General features: G+C 45.3%; 1 protein-coding gene across 2 annotated transcripts in view; it reads right to left on the reverse strand.

Annotated features, from left to right (window-relative positions):
- The window catches only part of RIN2 (Ras and Rab interactor 2), a 67,564-nt gene that overhangs the window by 25,896 nt on the left and 20,680 nt on the right, over positions 1-20,988 (reverse strand). Inside the window, exons 3-5 of one of the 2 annotated variants that reach the window (XM_082480185.1) lie at positions 11,771-11,865; positions 3,389-3,581; positions 2,526-2,637 (exon numbers count right to left, since the gene is read on the reverse strand). In XM_082480185.1, the coding sequence (XP_082336311.1) occupies positions 2,526-2,637; positions 3,389-3,581; positions 11,771-11,865 (400 nt within the window). The remainder of the gene's footprint in view (positions 1-2,525; positions 2,638-3,388; positions 3,582-11,770; positions 11,866-20,988) is intronic. The other variant, XM_082480184.1, reaches the window with a different exon arrangement.

The raw sequence follows: 20,988 nt of genomic DNA on the forward strand, positions 1-20,988 counted from the left end.
AAAGCCACGCAGCAGCTTTGGATACCTCAGCAACGCTTCTCAGCGAGTAGCGACGGTGTAATTTCGTCAGTACTCCGCGCTGGAAGGGCAGCTCCCCCGCACCAGGTTCCAGTGCTACTGACTCTAAAGTCTGCACGTGAACCAGAGGAAAGCTTCAGTCAGGTGCTGATCTTTTATTCAACGCCTACACAAAAGGACAGGTCAATCTGGTCTTTTATGTGCCTGGAAAAAGGGATTGCTTTAAGAGACGTGCTAACAACGCAGACAGCAAGCAGGCAAGTGATTTGGGGGCGGGCTAAGAGAGGATGAGTCTTCGGATCCCCGACTACAATGAAAACCTCAGCTATGACCGGTGAGTAAAAACATCAGCGGATACTTCCCCCTTGTGGTAAAGTTTTATTCGCGAAAGACAATGTATTATTATTTTATTTTCTAGATGGGAGAGAGGGAATTCATTAGTATAACAAGCCCACCGACACAGCCTCAGATCACCCTTAGACCAGCTTGTCATGTACAACTTTCTCTTCTCTTCGCCATGCCTTGTTTGCAACTGCAACCAAAACCAGACACACAGAATCCATTTGTTGTTGCTGGGGGCGGGGAAGGGAGAGGTAAAAAGAAAAAAACTCAACTAAAGTTATCTCAGTTTACTAACAGAAATAGAAGTTAACTACAGACCCTCTGTGTTTAACTGATATTGCTGCTGACTTTCTCCAGTTTTCACTTTCTTATTAAAATGAACCATTTGCTCCATTTGCAGTTTCTGCACCACATACACTCACTAGCTGCAGCTTCCTTTTTTCACTCCTATATCTCAAACCTAGCCCTGGGGGTGGAAACAAAAAGTATTGGTGCATAAGTGGCCTTTTCTTCCATCAGTTAGAGGAAAGGGTACAGCCAGAAATAGACATATAATGCAAATCAACTTCTGGCTTCACGACTGGTGCTGTCACGAGGGTTTAGGCTTTTATGACAATGGGACATTCTTCAACGCCTTCAATGTCCTAGCCTGCTAGGGAGGGCTGGGATCCACCTGTCTGAGGGGCAAGGGAATCTTTGGCAGCAGGCTGGCCGATGTGGTGAGGGAGGCTTTAAACTGAAGGACTTCAAAGAGGATCCAGGAAGTTATAGGCCCACCAGTCTTACTTCAGTCCCTGGGAAAGTTACGGAATAAATCTTCCTGAGGGCTACCACAAGTCAAATGAAGCACGCGATTGGGAAAAGCCAGCATGGATGCACCAAGGGCAAATTGGGCTTGCAAACCTGATTGCCTTCTACAACACAGTAACCTGCTCTGTTGATATGGGGTGAGCTGTGGACATCATCTACCTAGATTTCTCCAAGGCACCCAGGATGCTGGGTTGCCTCAACAGGGGCATCACCAGCAGAGATAATGAAGTCATTATCCCACTCCACTCAGCACTTGTCAGGCCACACCTGGAACACTGTGTTCAGTTTGGGTCCCTGCTATACAAAAAAGATGTGGACAGGCTGGAGAGGGTCCCGAGAAGGGCCACCAAGATGATGAAAGGACTGGGAAGCCTGCCGTAGGAGGAAAGGCTGAGAGAAGTGGCTTTGCTCAGCCTTGAGAAAAGGCGGCTCAGGGGAGACCTTATCATCACGTTCCAGTATTTAAAGGGTGGCTACAGAGAAGATGGAGACTCCCTTTTTACAAGGAGTCCCATGGAAAAGACGAGGAGTACTGGGTACAAGTTACTCCTGGGGAGATTCCGATTGGACACAAGAGGAAAATTTTTCCCCATGAGAACAATCAGCCATTGGAATAATCCCAACTGGAAGGTGGTGGATTCCCTGTCATTGGACACACTTCGGATTCAGCTGGCCAGGGTGCTGGGCCATCTTGTCTAGACCGGGCTTTTGCCGAGGAGGGTTGGACCAGATGATCCTTGAGGTCCCTTCCAACCTGGGATTCTATGATGTTTTTTACACCCTCCTTCTAAAGGGATAAGGGACGTATTATTTTGAAACTGACCGGCACTCTAACATTTGCTCATTTCTATTAGAAAACAGGAAACAAATATAGTTGGAATTAAAAAAGTAAAAATCGTTGATCTCGCATCAGAAACAGTTCCAACGGGTTAAAATCCATCTAGTTATTACATTAAAAAAACCAAAAACATACCGCACCCAAATTTGTAGACAGGGAGAGCTCATGACAGTTGCATCCAAGAACAGTCCCTTGAGTACAAGGAAACGCAAGGACATTTCATTGACAACAGACAGGAGAGGATAATTACCCATAATAATCAATGAATACTGGAATCAGCAAGGTACATAAAATAAATATTCCAGTTGTGTCCAGCACAGACTTAAGCAGTTCTGTATAGCTTCCCTTCTCCAGGATATGCCTGACCCACTCGGAGCCCTCCGCAGGCAGCATTGTACAGTCTGTGACACTATTTGCGTGACTTTGGGTATCTTCTGCTGTGGCTTTCACCAATGCAGAGCGCTCCTATCTCACACAGGGTGACAAATAGCTGAAAATAATGTAACCTACAACTTACTGTATGTGCTTTCTTTTACCGCAAATTCTTTCAGGCAGGACCCACAGTCACTGGGCAGACGCAGAGAGATGACTTTCTTCTGCAACCTTGAAGATTTCCTAACCAGAAATATCTGTTTTGGAGAAGGCAAGAGGACACGGCTTTAGCTTCATCACACATGCCTTAATAGAGACAGGTTATAGACAAAAGGAAACAGAACAACTTCGTGATCTCTGATATACACAAAACATCTCAGAATTTTACTCAGTCATTACTGTATCAGGTCCAATCACGTGGAGCAAAATGGCAGCAGAACATTCAGAAAAGCATCTCATCCTTGTATAACACAGACACACGACACCAAATCCATTATGCCCTTCTCCGAGTTCTCCAGTTTAACACAGCCCATTCACGCGGTCTTTCTGCACCATGATGGAGGCAGCGTTGGAAACATGCCATCAGCCTCCCCCAAGCAGACAAGGCCTGGTTTCCATCATAGCAACTTCAGTGCAGGCACCAGGGAAGGGTAAAATGCTGACACTTCCTACTTATATTGCTTTCTCGTTATGGGGGAAATACGTCTGTTACATACAACCCTGGTGAGCAAGGTCCAGCTTTGGAGCTGTAATTGCAGCAGTCTGGTTTCTAGTTTTCAGCTCCCAAGGACCTCCAACTAGTCGCCCAACGTATCAGCCCAGGCAATGGGTCACACTCCAACTGATGCCGCTGCCCAGCCTTCAGGAAGCCCTCACTCGGATTATCCAAAGCACCGAAGAAACGGGGGTGGGATATCGGTTGGTTTGGGTTTTTGGTTTGGTTGGCTTTGGTTTGGTTTTCTTGTTGTTTAACACTTGCATCAAATAAATTGAGGTGTAACTTCTTACCCCAGGAGGCTGGGCCTGCAGAATTTCCATGGCTTCCGCATCGTTCAGACCAAGCTGCAGCCACACAGGGTGAGTATGGAGGAGCTTGTCCAATATACTTAGCTTGTTGGATAGGCTGTCATACCCAGAGTCCCGAGGGCAGCTTTTCACATCGTTTTTCTCAGGAGAGACATTATCCATGTCCTTTACTAGACTGTGAAAATTTTGAAGGAAAAAAAAAAAAAAAAAATTTAGACGTGCTAACCTGCTATAAAGACTCAGTTCAGCAAACAGTTATCACAAAGCTAACGGCACTGCTGGCACCCTGGACTGCTATTTCTCCTACTGAGAATTCATATAATTAGTAGACACAAAAATTCTCTTTTTCCATAAGATTTTTTTTTCTTTCACTTGTCTTCAATTTAACAGCTAGCTTTAAGATAAGCCATAGGATTCTTCTGTTAGCTTGTTGAAATTCAGCAATCGCTTCATCTACAGGTGTATATACATACATTAGTGACCGAACGTTTCGCCTTCCTTCTTTGTTACGTTCACATCTGGAAAAACTTCTCTTCAAAGGTATTTACGCAATTCAGATATTTTTATTCCCAGATAAGATAGCGAAAGCCGAAACCCACAGAAATCTGGCTCTGTCCTGCCTGCCAGAAAAAGCTGTTCAGTAGGCTGACAACGGAGCAACCCACTACCTGTTGGTAATGACTGCACCGAACACACGCACTTTCTGTTTGCCTGTAGGGATTGCTTTCACAACAGAAGCCCACAAACAAGCATCACTTCATCTTATCCCCAGACTACTGTCTCTGCTCCACCAGCCCTGTCATCTTCGCAGCTGCGTATCCATCTTTGTTCCCCTCCGCTAACGAGCGGTCAGAGACCTCTGTCAGGAGAAAAGAAAAGAAGAAAGAAAAGAAAAGAAGAAACAAAAAAAGAAGGAAGAAAAAAAAAGGTTAAATCCCTCAAATAACTCTCCCTAAGGCACAGCTTCATTAAGAAATCATACCCTAAATATTTAGGTTCATACCCTAAATATTTACATTTTTGCCATTTTGCCATGAAAGGTCCTTACTTCACATTTTAGTCCGCTTCCCAGGATCAGAAGCAAGTAAGGAATTGTACATTTATGCTCCTAATTCCTTTGGCTCCGGATCGACTCATACGTGAGGAATAAAGGCTAAGCTAGGTGTGAATGTCACAAAGTAGTATAAAGCTAAAATTTGTTTGGGGCAGGGCAGCTAAAGTTACTGCTAAATTCAGTAATGAAGTACAGTTCTCGGAGGCTGCAGATACTTGTTACGTATTAAAAAATCCAAACAAACAGAACACTTTGAGAACTCCTTTTGTTATGCAAAGCTTCGCCATCGTTCATACAGTACGGAACACCCAGTATGATTGCACGTGTGCTGCTGGTTCAAACTCCCCCTTTTTGAGCTAAAAGTACATCCTGTGATTCTTCCAGTGCTACAAATCACTACAGAACAGTTGCTCTGGCAGCAGCCTCCCGATGAGGATATTTGAGCACACACACAAACGCCTGCAAGCTCAAGATCCGCCGCACTGAGATGCCAGGCACAGAGGCTGCGTTCCCCGTACAGACCTTTTCTGACGGCAGAAGAGGCCCTCAGCGGCAGAGGGCAACACAGCCGCGTTTCCCCGCTGCAAACTCTCTCACAGCTCTTCTCAACTTTGTGTTTCGGACCGGCAGCAAGCATCATTAACAGCATTTACCACCTTCATTACGCCAGCTACCGTACCCAGGGCAAGCAGGTAGAGACTTCGCAGGCACAGGAGCACTGAGTACTTATATATAAACAATAAAAGTCTCCCCCCCCCCCCCCCAAAAAAAAAAAAAAAAAACCACGCCAAAACAAAACCCACCAACTAAACAAACCACCAAACTGCTTTTTCTAGCTTTGGTCAACAACTTGCAGCATTTCTGGACAGGGCTAGACAGGAAAGTAGATGGGGCAGAGAACTTTCCCTCCATGATCAGATAGGAACAGGCACAATCCTTCAAACTTTTCATTACCTGGATCTATTGTCACTGCTGGATCACCCGTCTGCCTCGCTTTTCGTCCTCTTTCTGTTCCCTTATTTACGAGGCAATGCCTTTTAGATTTGCAAGGCATCTAAAATGCCAGCCGTCTTCCCTCCCCACGTGTCAAAGGCTGTTAGTACCTGCCAAGGTGCCTTCACGGGGCACTACATGCACAGAAAAAGGCTGCGTGCAGAAGGGGAGTAGCGCTGACGTCAGTTATGACAGAGTTCTGAAACCGCCCCAGCAGGAATCCTGGGTGCCCCTTTCGATCGCGGTCCCAGCAGAACCTCGTGTTGCAACGTACGAATCTCCATCGTGAATCATAGAAGTGCTTTAATGAGCTGTACCTCCAGAACAGAAAGTTCACGCGCTTTCCACTCGCCCCCCGAGCCACTTCGCAACACTACAAACCAGAGACAGCCGTGGCAAAGCGCAAGTTAGACACCGACACTGGCTGCGGGCTTAAATAGATAGAGCTTATTTCCATTCCTTGGTCAAGAGGTGGAAATCAAACATGTTGCAGAGGGAACACGTCCGAGGGGGGAAGGTTTTTTTGCCTACAAAAGCAAGTTACGCCACATGCGAAAAAAGGTGCATTAGGGGTATCAGCTATAAGGCCCGGCACCGCTTGCGACCGTGACACCGCCTAAAGCTAGTAAGAGTTTGCACATGCGCGTTGGGTCACAATGTTCCTCTTCCATACGGCTGGATTAATAGTCAAACACAGCCAAAGCGATATAAATTGGAAGATTCACTTGAATAGGGCGCTGCCAGGTTTTTGGAACCTCCAGGTACTTCTACGCACAATCGCTCCCGCACGCTGCCATCCGGGAAGGGATGCAGAGTGTGAGCCCACACCTCACCGACCTAAATACACACACCACCCCCACCCCCCTTCTTGCAGCTGCCTCTGCCCTCTCAAGAAATAAGCCAGAGATGATGAGTATCTGGTCGTGATCAGACTTTCTGCCACTCCTAAACACTACCGGTTCAAACGACCCCAATGTACCTCAACTAAGTGGGTACTAGTACGTTACTGCAATCTGCAGCAAGGTAAACTAGAAACAAACAACACAAATAATAAAGAAAGAGGCAGAGAGAAAGATCAGACCTAGTGAACTCTGGCAGGAGCGTAGCTTGGAAAAAACCCACGTCTGGCAAACCACGTACAACTTATGTGAAGCCACCTCCCGAGACCCAGGAGGTAAATGCCGTCCAAAGTCCACTGATCTGTTTTGACAGCCTATTTGCAGTGGTCTAGCGCTACTGAGCATCACAGCCCGAGTTTGGTTTTTATTCCTAAAATTATTTTAATTAACGATCCAGACACTAAACATACAACCCTGACACGTGGGAGTTCCCAATGTTGGTCACGTCTTGGAGTTAGACTGTAAATTTATTTGGGACTTGGATATGCGTGTAACTTCTTTGGAAACAATAGCGTGGAAAGGAGAACCATTTGAATTCCTCACGATCATCTGATTAATTCAAGTGTACAGAATAAGAAGTTGCTGTAACCTAAATGCTGGCAAAATATGCTGCATATTATGCAACAATTAAACTTCTTTCCTGGCTTTGGGTTTCTTTGTTTGTCTGTTTTTGTTGGTCGGTTGTTTTGATTGGTTTTTGCTTTTTTTGTTGTTGTTGTTATTTCGTGTTGCTTTTTTGGTTTTTTGGGTGGTTTTGGTTTTTTGTTTGTTTGGTTTGGTTTTGTTTGTTTGTTTGTTTTTTATATACAGTGACTCCCAAGAAAAGAGAATCTGACTAGGTCACATTAAACTCAAAACTGAAACACAAATCAACCTCCACAGATGGTCTACTTTAATGCAGGGGTGCTACACTGGTTCCTCGCCAGCGGGAGAGGAGTTTCAACGCAACTCGCAATGAATTAAAGAAAAGACGCGATTCGCGCAAGTTGCCTTTGTTTGAGAAAACCCATAGGCCTGTGGGAAGTAAACAGAGGTAACTGCCAAGATAAACAATGCTGTGCTGCATATCCCGATTCGCCTTAGCTCACGGTAAGAGGGCAAGGAACAGGTCGAAGCCTGTAACCAGGATGATCAGCCCTCAGAGCCACCGGGCTCTAACGTACACCTCCATCACGTACCTATACAGCAAACGCCCCTGCCCTCCCACTTGCTACAGCAATTTTCTTTCGGTCTCTCAAATCCTACCTACGCCTCTTGCTCTAACCTTGTAAAACCGAAACTTCTAACATTTCTCCCTTTTTTTTTTTTTTGTGAGACTTGGGACAAGGAGCAGATCTGCTCTCTGAAACTACTGCCAACCTCCTGCATTGACAAACACTGTCCTGAGGAACGGACTTTTTCTCTCTTTGGGATTACAGACACAGGGAAGGTGTACCCAGCTTGTGGGCCCATCCTGTCAGGATGACCGACGCCGTCCTGTGGGTTTGCTGTGTTGAATTCAACTAAGCCAGCTGCTGTAGGCTTTACACAAACACATGCACACACCCCCCTACGGGAAGGGCTTACCCACCCTTCTGAGGGCGAGAGGAGTTGTAGGAAGGACCTAGACGACCCTGAGCATTTGGGGGATTCAGCCTGCTCCACGCTATGGAGAAGGCTGGTTATCAGCCCAAACGAAAGGGCAGCCCTGGGTTTAGCTTATCATTCCAGATGCGCTCACCAGCCAGGAGGAGGGTCATAGCGAGAGACCGGGTTTGACGCTGTAATGAAGATAATGACTCTAACTCGCGCTTGAGCGCGCCCACATTCCCTCACTCCATTTTCCCCCTGGATCGGCCTCTGTTTTTAGGGTACTTGCACACCAGGGTCATGTTAGCAGGGGGAGGGAGAGAGAGAGAAGAGGTCTGCACTTTGCCCCCGGCAGTGGGATGCTCAGCATCTCCCCGGCAACGCAACTTAACAAGCCTCGCTGCCAGCTCTGCCACGGGGCAAAGGTTCGCAGAACTCAGCTCTGTGTCCGGATTCGCTGTTCTCCCACTCCACTGTTACTCAGCAGCAGGAAATATTCCTCTTGTTTCTTCCCCAGTCACAAAGAGAACTGCCACAGGCAGGCAAAGCGAATCTTTCTAAAATTGCAGGCGAGTCTGAACCTTGCTCCAGTCCCACCAAAGGCTCCCCACAGTTAACCGGCTGCAAAAGCCTGGATTTCTGTAAATCCTGCGACCCCACAGGCCTTAACCACAGCAGCCCAGGCTATACAGTCACATCCAGCGTCACTGGGAGAGGGCCCCAAGCCTCTGCTGAGCGTTACCTCCACTCCTCAGCAGCGGGACTGTCACTTTCTTCTCCAGCCCGTTAGAGCCGAAGGGACAGGACAAAACCGCTGGGGAAAAGGTTGTTGGACACTTGCCTCCCTGCCAACAGTAACAGAAGCAACTCACCGTGCACGACACCGCAGATGACTCTAACTTAAGTTAATAACTGCCGTGGAAAAACGTAGAAGACGCAGGGGGGAGGGCCGGCCCGTGCAAAACTGGAGGGCGGGAGCAAAGTTCTGCCCTTGTTTCAGCCGTGGTAACAGAGCAGGAAGGGCACAAGCCACAGCAGCTGCCACCACCAGCAGCTGATGCTGCCGAATGACCCCCGAATCATTTCCCCGGCACCAAACGTTCCAGGAAGACCGGGCCTTTACAGCCTTCCCTACGGAGGGACAGCAGCAGGCTTTTCCCCCTCGCCACCATTCACAGAGACAACAGACACGCAGGGGGTGCCGGTGCTCTCGCGGGAGGCTGGCTGCCTCCGAAAAGACCCTCTGGTCGCCACCAGCCACATCACACGTGCTCCCTGATCCTACATGGGGCCGGGCTGCCATTGCAGGCAGCAGCTCTCCACTTACCCTTTCCAAGGCCACCAGTACAGTGCGAGTCAGGAATCCATCCCTTTTATGCCCTTTTCTGACCGCTCCACCCATTTGCGTCGCCGAGATGTGCGTCTCCGCTGGGAGAGTCCAGGCATCAAACACAGGAATAGTGGAATGGATGATGTGAGCGTCCCACTTAAAACACATTTTTACAAGCCTCTTTTTTTGCCTGGCTTTTGCATGCTTACAGGCCAAAGTTGCAGGCCCCGTTACTTGAATAATTCTCAGTATTACGTGGGCCACAGAAGTAAAACGGGGAGACAAGCCCAAAATATAACCGGGGGAGGACTATAAATCTGAAAGTCACCGCACAACCACAAGAAACCCCCCAACCAGCCCAAAACAAAACCAACAGAAACAAAGAAGCAAAACCCCCACACCACACGGTGTTGCAGACACACGGCTTCACGTACTTATTTTTCTGGATACAGCGGAGAGCTCTTACCACTGCTGCCTTTCTAAAACGGCTATGGGTGCGTGCAGATATATGCCAAGGTGAAAAACAAGCAAGAAAAACATACTTTTCTTTTAGCTCAAATTGCTCTAGATGCAAATCCAAATCCCACGTCAAGATACCAACTTCTGAACAGCAGAACACACAATAATAAAAGCAACCTACGTTAATTACGAAGCTCTAAATTAACTACAAAGGAATGAAGTTATGATAGTAAACACATCCTGGCGGGGAGTCTAGTTTAAACAAGACCTCTGGAAAACCTTAGTTGAAACTACTGCAATCTCGCTCTGTAGTTCTATATAAACAAGAGATATAGCGTGCACAACTAATTATATCATTTATATCAACTTTGATACAACTTCTTCCTTATGTAGAAGCACACAGTTCAGAATTATGTAGTCATACAGAAATTGACCTTAATTCATATATTTACATTTCATATTTTACATTTATCATCTGAAAAGTGACAGAAAAGAGTGAATTTTTTTTTTATTGGATAGCTGTTATTTCAATATGAGACTGAATTCAGTTAAGCAGTCATGGAAATTGCATCATCCGCTTTTTCAGTTTAGCTTTACTTAAATAATCAAAATATATTTTGCACTCAGAATTAACAAATTAAGTTAATAAAATCCAGAAAAGAAAAAAAAATTAGTACACCCCCCCCGATCTGTAAAATGTGGAGATTTAATTGACTGTTTCCAGCTAACTGTTTCCACCAAGATTTTAGAACTAGTAAATCTTAGTCTTTCACACGTGTGGTGTATTCAAAGCTACAAGAAGCATTCCCTTAACTGAAAATTAGCTAATGATCATTGAAATTAATTAGCTGAATCCACCAAAATGGAGAGAGTATCCTTTCTGTCCCTGTGAAAGAACTGCGCTTTCAAAAGCTTTAAAACTTGAATAACGTGCAACCAGGGGCATAGCCAAGGACTTTAATTAGTTCAGATGTCTCATGTTCTTTACCACTTAGGCAACAAAGATGCTGCTCAATGTTTTATTTGAATAATTTAAATGTATATTGTAGTAATTTTTAGCATATTTCAAAAGTATTTCTGGAAGGAAAAAAAAGCTAAAAAAACATGGATGTGAATCTAATTAACGTACTATTATCCACTTCATTAACTCACCGCCTTGAAGAACAAAGCCCACCAGCTCCAGAGCTGGCCCGGATTGTGCAATCAGATAAAAGAGAACGCCTGCATCGGTTACTTTCCTCTTGCAACAAATATTTCAACAATAAGTACAAAAATGTGTCCTCTTGTTAACACAATGATTAAAATATTGAATATCCTCCAGACGTCATTTTAACAGACATTACCAATCAAGCACAACAGCCATAGCAAAGCCAAAACGCTGCGATCCCACTATGCCCACTTAAAGGGACAAGTTTAACATTACAAATTTCCACAGTCCACACCTACGTGGAGTGATCCATTTTAAAAAGCCAGAACTTTTATCTGCACTGTAATATGCATCTCAAGGCATTTTACGGTTAAGGAAATGCCCCCATCTACTTAACGTTGGGTTGTTTTTCTTTTTTTTAATGTGCAAGATACCCACGTATAAGTGAACTTAACCCACAAAAGCATCAGCTCATAACAGTTAATATTTTACTGCCTAACCTGAGAACAATAAATAAACCATGTTATTGTATGCTGAATCTTCACAGAGCCACTTGAAGTAATGGACGTTTTTAGTTTTAGTTTTTACAGCGTGAAAGCAAAGCTCATTGCCGTAGACAATGGGAGCAGTTTCCTGTTTCAGACGTTCACCAGTATCCAAGGTTTGTAACGTGGAAGTAGAAGTGAAGTTCAGTTGCTTTTAGAAGATATTAAGGCAAATACACAGAACAACCGAATCTCTAGGCACTCCTCCTGCACAAAGGCAAATTCCTTGAATCAAGAGCAAAATTATCTACAGCCTTTATGTTAGCAGGATGAGAAGTGCTAGGGCACGAGCCACCCAAGAGAGCACAAAGAAAACATTCCTGTCATGGGACACCTCCAGCAGCTATGAAAATAAACATTTTAATCACCTTCGCAAATCAGCAGATTCATCTTCCACTGTGAGATCTGTCTGTACCATCTCCTGTTTCAGTTCTCCGATTTCTGAGGCAATTGTGTCAATGAGCTAGAAAGGGACAAAAATAGTATGACGTCAAGTGAGTGGAAGAGGCGTGGAAAAAAAGCCCGGGCAAGCTTAGTCACCAGAGATTACAAACTTTTTTTTTTTTTTTAAATTCATCCTATTTGGACTTCCCCTCGCAAAGGAAAAAGTAAGGGTTGGGGCCACTCATAATCGTTCTCGGAGGAAGAATAATTCCTGTTTTGTGCCAGTACAAAACCTTCCAGGTCGGCCAGCTTTTTTATTTAAATATATTAAACCTGCAGGCTCAACATACTATATAACAGCTTAAAAGAACAAAATTACTTGATCATTTGTAGCGTTTACTTTCTCAAATAAAAAGTAAAAAAAGAAATATAGTTAGAAGAGTTCCATCTGCAAGAGTTATTTCAGAAGGGACACTAAGCCAGCAGTACGGTATTTTGGTGGATGAAAAGTACCAAAGCAAGAAGCAAATGGGTGACTGCTTTCCACATTAGGTCTCGGGACTACACTTGAACAGAACAACTCAATTAGAAGAGAGCTGCCTTGTAACACCAGCTCAGGTGGAACACAATGCTAATTTTGGACACAAAGGCAAGAACTCATTTCAAAGTGGGCAAGATTAGCACTAGAGCTGCATCCTGAGAAACACGGCATTTGCTAGCCAGATGTCTGGGAAACGTTTTGTTGAGCAGAAACCAACTATGACATTTGCAAGACATGCTGGCTTGGACATCCTTTGCAGCAACTGCATCACGTTTGCTTGACACACCGCACCGCGACAGCATACAAACCTCGGCAGCGTTCCCTCTCTCCTGCCTGGGGTGAAGCCCAATGGAAAAGGTTTGCAGCAACACCATCTCCTCTACCACCACCCACACACCTCAAAGCAAGCAAACAAAAGCCCTGGCAGATGAAGTAAGAACAGCTCTCCAGCCCAAATTAGAACAGCCTTCGTTGTCACCCACGAGACACGACCCCGAGTCCCACTAGCGTTAGGTCGCTCCGTACAGCGGTGCTTTCGAAGAACCGCAGGCAGCGTTTCCCCATACTGTTTTATTGGAAGTTTTCCTCTACCTCTGAAATTCACACCCTCGTTTCGCTGTGCAGCATTATTTGGATCAATTCAAAAGAAGTTTCAGTCTCCTGCTTACAACAGACCAACTCCATGAAGTATAACTTAAGCGGGAATGAATTACCACACGCTACACTCATACCATAGGCTTCTTTCTGCCGAGGTCAGAGCTGCCATACTGTACCACCAGCATTGCAGTTTACAAAGATCTTCCACCTGCTGACTCCCAAACACCCCCTGAGTCACGGCGGCGAGACGTGAGCAATGCCTTCCTGACCACGAGACAGAGCAGCAGGAGGAACCCACGTCGTCATCCTGATAGAGCATCCTCACACCTCGCTGCCGCACTCGGCACCCCCACGAAACATCCCCTCCGAAAAAGAGGGCACCGAGTGCCCTCCCAGGCACAGGTAAATTCATTCTGCCTTTTGCATAAGGGACGAATCCAGTCCCCGCGTTGGTTTTGCACAGGGAGAAATCCATGTGCCACTGCTGCCGGATGAGCCTCACTGGAGAGCCGTTGTGTCCTCACGTGCGTCTGACGGCGGTTATGGGCAGCTGGTTATGGGCTGGCTTGGCCGTTCATCTAACCCTGCTTCAGCTCGCTAAAGGATTGGAAGGCTTTTTCACTTTGTATCTCGGTTAGTTTCTGCCGGCTTAATGACCTGAACCTAATCTCTGAGGGGGTCGCACAAGTTGCGGAGCAGACAGGAGGAAGCAGAGGACAGCACCAAGCCAGGAGCACATCCGCCCCTTTCGGCAAGTCCCTAGCTGCCATCAGCTCCCACGGGAAATCATAGCCTGTTGCTCAGCCACCCCAGCAAACAGCCCCGGCTTTGGGGCTGCTTGTGCTGACCTTGGAACAGAAAGACCTATGCCACGGTTTAGGCATCCCAAACTAGCCAATAACTGGATCACCCACTCAAAACTCTGCAATCCGACAGAACACCTCTGGAATTCAGACCGCTCGGGTCTTCCAGACATCTCTACTCAACAGCAGGAAACAGGCTTTTGGGCTGACACTTACTAATGGAGAAAACAACTACCAGCCTCCCCAGGGAATAAAAAGCTGCACATCCGTCGTGCGCCGTATTCACGGTGGGCACGTGCACTTGACGGTCTAAGAAGCAACTCCCAGAATATTCCAATCAAATATTTTTCTTTTTAAAATAACATTATGACAAACCATGCCAAGATTTCAAGTTAACCAATACAAGAATGAAAAGGAAATATTTTTTTTTTAATCCCGTGGATTGCTGTTCAGGTTTTAAAGAAAAATAAAACAATTGATCTATAGGAAGTCTGTGGCGACAAACGCAAACAACAGCTGATGTACTTAGTCGATCTTTTAAACAGCATTTCTGTACAGTAATCCTTCTGTACCTGTAGGGAGAGCGCGTGCCACTAATTCAGTTCTATAGTCAACAAATCCAAAACGGAGAAGCTGACTACAAGTGTAAAAAGACAGAAAAATTGCATTTCTCTTCGAAGATGTGACTAAGCAGCAGAAGTGGAAGGATCAGCTCCATTAGGCCTAAGTCTGATGAGCAATCAATTACAGTCCTAGCTACAATAAGCACTCAAACTATTCAGTTAGTTTCAAACATGAATGTGCCTTCATGAAGTTAGTTCTAAATAACTAATGGTATTCTAAAATATTGACACAATGGATTTCTTGTTATTTGTACCAAGATGTTCAAAAGACAAGTTAAAACTCATAAGTTTCTATGGTTTTTATATTTAAGTCAGTAAATACATGTTCAGAAAGGAATATACTGTTCAGAAGGACATACATGATTTGCCATTTTTAAATAAGGAGTGTGACAACTATATGGTAAAAACACAGCACACCTTTGATGAACAAAATCCATTCCAGATTTAATAACAACACCTTATCAGTTACTTAAATTAGTATTTCCTCTTCCTGGATTAAAACCATATTTCATAATTGAAGGCGCTTCACGGTGGAACACAGAGCCAAGGGGCTTTCTTTAACAGAAAAGATGTTCCAATGTCAGAACAGAAGCCAGAAATACTCACTTTTAAGTACCTGCCAAATTTCACCAGTCTTCATTCGTTACCAGGTTTGCTAGGTGCAATGAGGTAGTCAAACATAACCATACAAGTTGTTACTGCTAAATAAGGTACAGACTGCTGATGCAAGTCTTACTATCTCTCCACGGCTTTCAGAGCCTTCTTAGCCCTTCTGGTTCTGCTGAAGCATTTCAGCTCCTTAAGAGAGCTCATAATTGCTCAGTAGAGTCTCCTGTTTGCCTTTTTACACCTTTACCTACATCCATCTTGCGTACCCCTCACCACCTCCCTGCCCTATATTTTCTGTCATCCATTCAGGAGCGACGTGTTTCGACCTAGCCCCGTCTTCAAGTACGCAAACACAAGACTCACAAGTTTTAATTTGCTTCAGTGCAAGGAAACGGAACTTTGAGATTAAGAAGTAGACAGACTTAACTTAAGGCAATATCCTTCTTCTCCCAGCCCCACGGGCACGAGGTTCCCACCTTCCCTATTAGCCTGCGAACAGCAGGCTTCCCGGGTGAAGCCCTCGTAGTCTCTCTGGCAGCTGAATGAGACCAACTCCTGGCTTCTTCGAAGAAATCCGCTATCCACGCAGACAAGCTGCTGAGCAGTAAGGGGAGGGCGACTCGATGCTCCACCCGACTCTCCAAGCGCACGCGGTGTTGGCTCTCCCCAGCCCCGGGCTCGAGGGGAGGCAGGGGGGCGAGATGCAGGCCGGGCAGGGGGCGCCAGCCGGGCGCTGACCGCACCACCCCACCCCACCGAGGCAGCGGCAGCAAGTGGATTCATCCTGTAAAGGATGGTAAGGGGGAGATCTTGGCAGCTGGTCGGAGGTATGGAGGCACCAGGTATGGCCAGAAGCAGCACGGGAAGCACATGCTTCTGCTTCAAAGTCAGAAGGAGAAAGGGCAAGCGAAGCAGAGCAACCCTCTGTTTCATTAGCAGCTGCTTTGGAATCACAAGGTGACCACCACAGCCCTGAGTTCTTTCCCTACAAAACCCCCTGCACCGGTAACTGCACGAAAGCTAAGCTGCGGCTCCCCCGTGAGCCAGCTGCTGGGCACAGGGACTGCTCTCGGACATCTACAGAGGTGAAGTGGCCCACAGGCCAACAGTTCCCACAACAGCAGAGTTTTTCAGCATCTTTACCTGAAAAGTATACGATAGGAGGAGGTCTCCACAGAAGCATCCATGGGCTTTCAGCCGCTGCCTCAACACCTGCCTTGCTGTGTTGCTGCCTGGCTGTTAACTGACTGAACTGGCCTCAACCAGGGTTGGGGAAAAAAAAAAAAAAAAAAAAAAAAAAAAAAACAGAAAAACACAAAAAAAAACCAAACCAACCCCCAACCCCCCCCCCCCCCCCCCCCCAAATTCACAAAACAACTCCTTCCCAGAACACAAAATCTCTGGTCACTACAGCAAGGAATTCTAATCCAACTTGTGCTGACAGCACAGTAACATGCTCAAAAATTGGAGCTGATGCTCCAGGCTTCACACTATTATTTCATATACCAGTTTGACCCTGGAAGACGAAACGGATCTACAATGTGAAAGAATTTCAATGCTGTATATATAACCTTCCTACACCGCAGGTCCTTGGTTAATTCTTCTGTTTCTGCATGCCTACAAGCTAACCGTGGCAGCACGTTTTCTAATGCTTTCCAATATCCGATTCATCTTTGGAAGTTATTCGTAGTTATTTCTGTACAGGTAGAGCTGCCACTTTCAGCCTCTTTAACACAACCGCCTTTTACATCTTTGTCTGCGGAAAGTACTTGCTTATTAAAGTTCTTGAAAACAAATACTTTAAAACAGGCTTTAGCTTATAAATACTTTAAATCAGAATAGCAGAAGGCAAGCGCTGCAGAATAGTATTATCTTGAAGACATTGTAATCTTAATGCTTTTTAACGTGTATGTCTGCCTTGAAGAGAACTGGTCAGAACTGCCTTTCCTGAGAGGAGTTTTACTGTGTTTAGCGATTTTATTTTTTCTTTTTCTAAAGAGAACTTTAACTAAACGGCACGTGTCAAGCAGTCTTATATGTACATTCTCTTCTACAGGCAAAATGTCTCCGCTATACTACGTATCCTCCATGACACAAGGCAGTCTTCCCTTAGTCTGTGAGAAGCGAGTACCTCTGGACAAGGAAACTGGGTTGAGTGCAGAGCATCCAACCCAAACCTCACCTACACCGTCCCTCAGAACAGGACACGCTCCGCAACCAAACTGTGCCTCGTCAGCTACCAGCAGGTACCACACCTGAACTAAACCAGTTATCTTTAAGGAATAAAACTCTTTTTTTTTTTTTTAATATAAATTGCCAGTATTTTCTGCAAATGGCAACTAATTTTCCTTAAATTCTTTTTCACATAAAAAAAAGTTACTCTTCTCCTGATTTAAAAAAAAAAAAAAAGGAGTCTTTTGGAGTTGCATCATTTGGGCATTCTTGCGATTCACTGATGACACATACTGTTACAACAGCACCTGACAAATTATTTTCTATCAAATAAGGTGTACTCATGGTTTTATGACATCATTTCTGAAGTATTCAGGATCAATTAAACTTCTGGTCACTGTACAGCGTATGTGATGCTCGCATGATTAGCGCTCTACAAGGTGAGCTGTTAATAATACGTTTCCACAAAACGCAGGAAGGACCCCGGGTGTGTACTATTATTAGATCCCACTCTGAGAAAACAAGCAGCGGCAGAAGTCCGCCTTCTTCTTAGCGGAAGGCTCAGAATATTTCAATTCAAACAGATTTCTCTATTCGCAAAGAGTGCCGATCCTGTTTTGCTGAAACTAAGGGGAAAACTCACCCATCGATTCAGACTTGACCATAAGAGGCAGTTTCCGAAGGGAAATACAACTGAAGCGGATGGATATATTTGTCAGAGGCCCCTGTTAGTGTAAAACAACATATATGAGCCCCAAGACTTAAAAAGTAATCTGAAGAAATCTGTCACAGATTATTTAGGACTATGAAATAGATATTACCCTGCTATGCTACAGAAAGAAGAGGTTTACATAAAAAGAAATAAATGTATTTGAAAGTATGATGTCTTCTCAGGTGGCGAACTACTTAACAGTAAAAAAAACCCCAAAATTAAAAGGAGACCTTATATAACATGATAAATAGCCCTATTTGTGTCCAGTGTTTTTCCTTTAGAGTTTATTTCTGATAAAGCATTGCTCTGTAAGTTCAAAAGAAACGACAATGCAGGCACTGTAAACCCAAATAACAATTATGACTCAGACAGCATGAATTCACCAAGCAGCCCAGTACAGTATTCCCTAACCAAACGTATCCTAAACATTAGGCTGCCACAAATACCCATGTACTAACTGTTTACATTCCTAAAGTCTGTGAACAAAATACTGGAACACAAACATCTTAAACCACAAGGTTTCCTTTCACAACGTATCACGCTATGCTTATTGTCCAACGAGACGGATCTCAGCTTTGAGAAGCTGGCAGGGGTGACAATGTAATTCCTACAGAGAGACCACAAACGTAACTCGTCTTGGCTCCCCAGCGCTCTCTCACCAGAACACATATTCCATTTCTACGGTTTACATCTTCCAGGATGTCATATAAGCATCAAAAAAATCAGAGCAAGCGTGTTCACTAGAAGCAACACGCTCCCAAGGAGCTACAGTCACCTTCCTGAAGCTGCTCTGTCCACACACGCATCTCCGCCGTGCACCATGGAAAGGACATGCCCAGGACCAGACGAAGACCAAAGCCCCTCTCAGAAGCCCAGCACGGCTACAGGTCTCCTTACGCATTCAACTCAAAGAGTTTCCCGGTCCCAAGAGGAAGGCAGGTGGCTTTGACTTGACGTCTGTTTCGGGACATTTTTAGAAAAATCACTCACCCATCACTGCATGGCAACTGAATGCCAGGGTTTGGTGTTGAAACGTAAATAAGCTTGTTCAGAGAATTAAACGAAATTGCTGTCTTACTAAGAGCGCATTGAAAGAGCCAGCCAAGGTGACCGCTGCGGAATCTTTCTAAGCCCTGAGATTTACAACCGCTAAAGAGGAAAAGGCAAGATCGGTGCCTGTAATCTGGCAAGGGAACACGGGCTGAAGACAGCAGGGATCAGTATCAGAGTGGACAAGTGAGCCTCAGCACTTACCACCCCCCACCCCCCCCTTCCTACCAGCATCTCATTTTTCATCCTTTCTGGAGACCTGCATCCTCTTTGGCACCACATCTTTTCCTTCCTGTTTTGATAAGCAGACCGCAGCAACCCTCAAAAAGCAGCCTGTGTGACGAGGTGGCGAAGCGCCAGAGGCGAGCCAAACTGGGAATGCTATTTCTGGACTTGTCCAAATGTCTGCATGCAATTAAACATTTTGATAGGCGGCTGCAATTTCTGGTTGTTTTGCACAGTGAGCTATGAATTCTCAAGACCAACAACATTATTCAGCGTCTTATTCATCAGTAAGCAGCAAAGTTTTACCTGATGTTTGATTTTGGGGCAGAAAAGCTTTAGGGGTGCAAAACCACCGATGCCAGTTCAACGAAGGTTGGGACATTTTGATGAAAAGGAGGATAGTTCAGTAAAAAGGATGTTTGTCAGAGACATACACTCAGTTCCTTGCTTTACCACAGGCTCCCTCTGTAACCACTGGCAAGCTATTCAGCCCCAGAACTACCCAAGCCTAACTCCCCCTTTGCTTCATTTTTACTACTTGCTGGCTTTGAGCCTTCATCAACTGCAAGGTATAAAGGCTACAAGAGAATTTAGCCTATAAAACTACAGACCTTCATTCTTTGTAAAATGGGGACAATACTCTTTTCCTGGCGCACTAACAGTCAAAAGAATGAACGTGGAAAAACAAAGAGATGGTTAGAAGCTACGGCGATGGGAACTACTTAATAACCAGAAAGAAAGTAAAGTTGAAATTTCCCACTGATATCTGTCAATGAGTTTTCTCATAAACGTTGCTGAGAACAGCAAGATACTCTTTACGAGGATTTAAGTGCCCTGAGAAACTGCATGCCAGCACACTACAGGTTTCTCGGGCAACTGTAAAGTAACAAGCACAACGTGAGAGCCCTATGCAGAAGTACGCTACAGGGTCTGTGTACCTGGGAGAGCATTCTGAAGCGCAGGGCGGCATAGATAAAGGCTTCATCTCAATTATAGGTCTCCTAAGCACAGACAGCCAAGGCAAATTAAAATAATGTAAACTGAAAAAACGCCACGTGCCAAGTGTTTTCTCTGCTCACCCATCCAGCTGCAGCAAACGTAACTTGCCACAGTTTTACAAGTGTGGGCGAGGGAAAGAAAGAGCAGCTCGTTTCACTGTACACACGAGTGCGCACACACACCAGGTACCCTACGCACGGGCTGCACACACCGACTGCCTGCAGTTTCCAGCTCGACCATGTAGGTTCAGAGCAGTGGTCCAACAGCACAACTTCCCAGGGACGGCGAGAAGTCTGAAAAGGTAGCTTTGAGGCTTTTTTTTTTTTTTTTTATTCACGCTATTCTTCAGGCCACTCCCCTGCCAGGCTGTCCTTAGGAAAACAGGACAACCTTAGTTTCTTAATTGACAATATTTCTTATGCCCTTGAGAGTCCGGTGTCTTGAAACGGCTCAGGCATACCGCATTCCTAATCTTTTTTGAGAGACTATAACCATGAAATCCTGACCGGGAAGCACACAGAATAGCTATCCCAGCATCTATTTTCCACACAAGAATTACTTACACAAGGAGATACCAAAGGACTGCAGAAAATTACGTGGGCACTTGCTGACAGTCCCACTGACACCAGGATTCCTTCAGCACATGTGCAAGAGAGAACCTAGAAATATTTCTCAGAAGTGAGACAGTTTCCTGCTATGATTTGAAAATATGCCCGTTCTCCCTATATGGCTGTGGGCTGCCATCAAACAAGGTTGATGTTTGTGCTTAGGAGATACAAGACATAACAAAAGCGTGTTGCAAAACTGAGCAGAGGTTCCTGTCCCCAGAAGACCCTGTTTATTGCTGACCACATGAAGCTCTGGGCGAGCC

This window comes from Vanellus vanellus (assembly GCF_965231255.1).
Source record: "Vanellus vanellus genome assembly, chromosome: 3".
NCBI classification, from domain to species: domain Eukaryota; kingdom Metazoa; phylum Chordata; class Aves; order Charadriiformes; family Charadriidae; genus Vanellus; species Vanellus vanellus.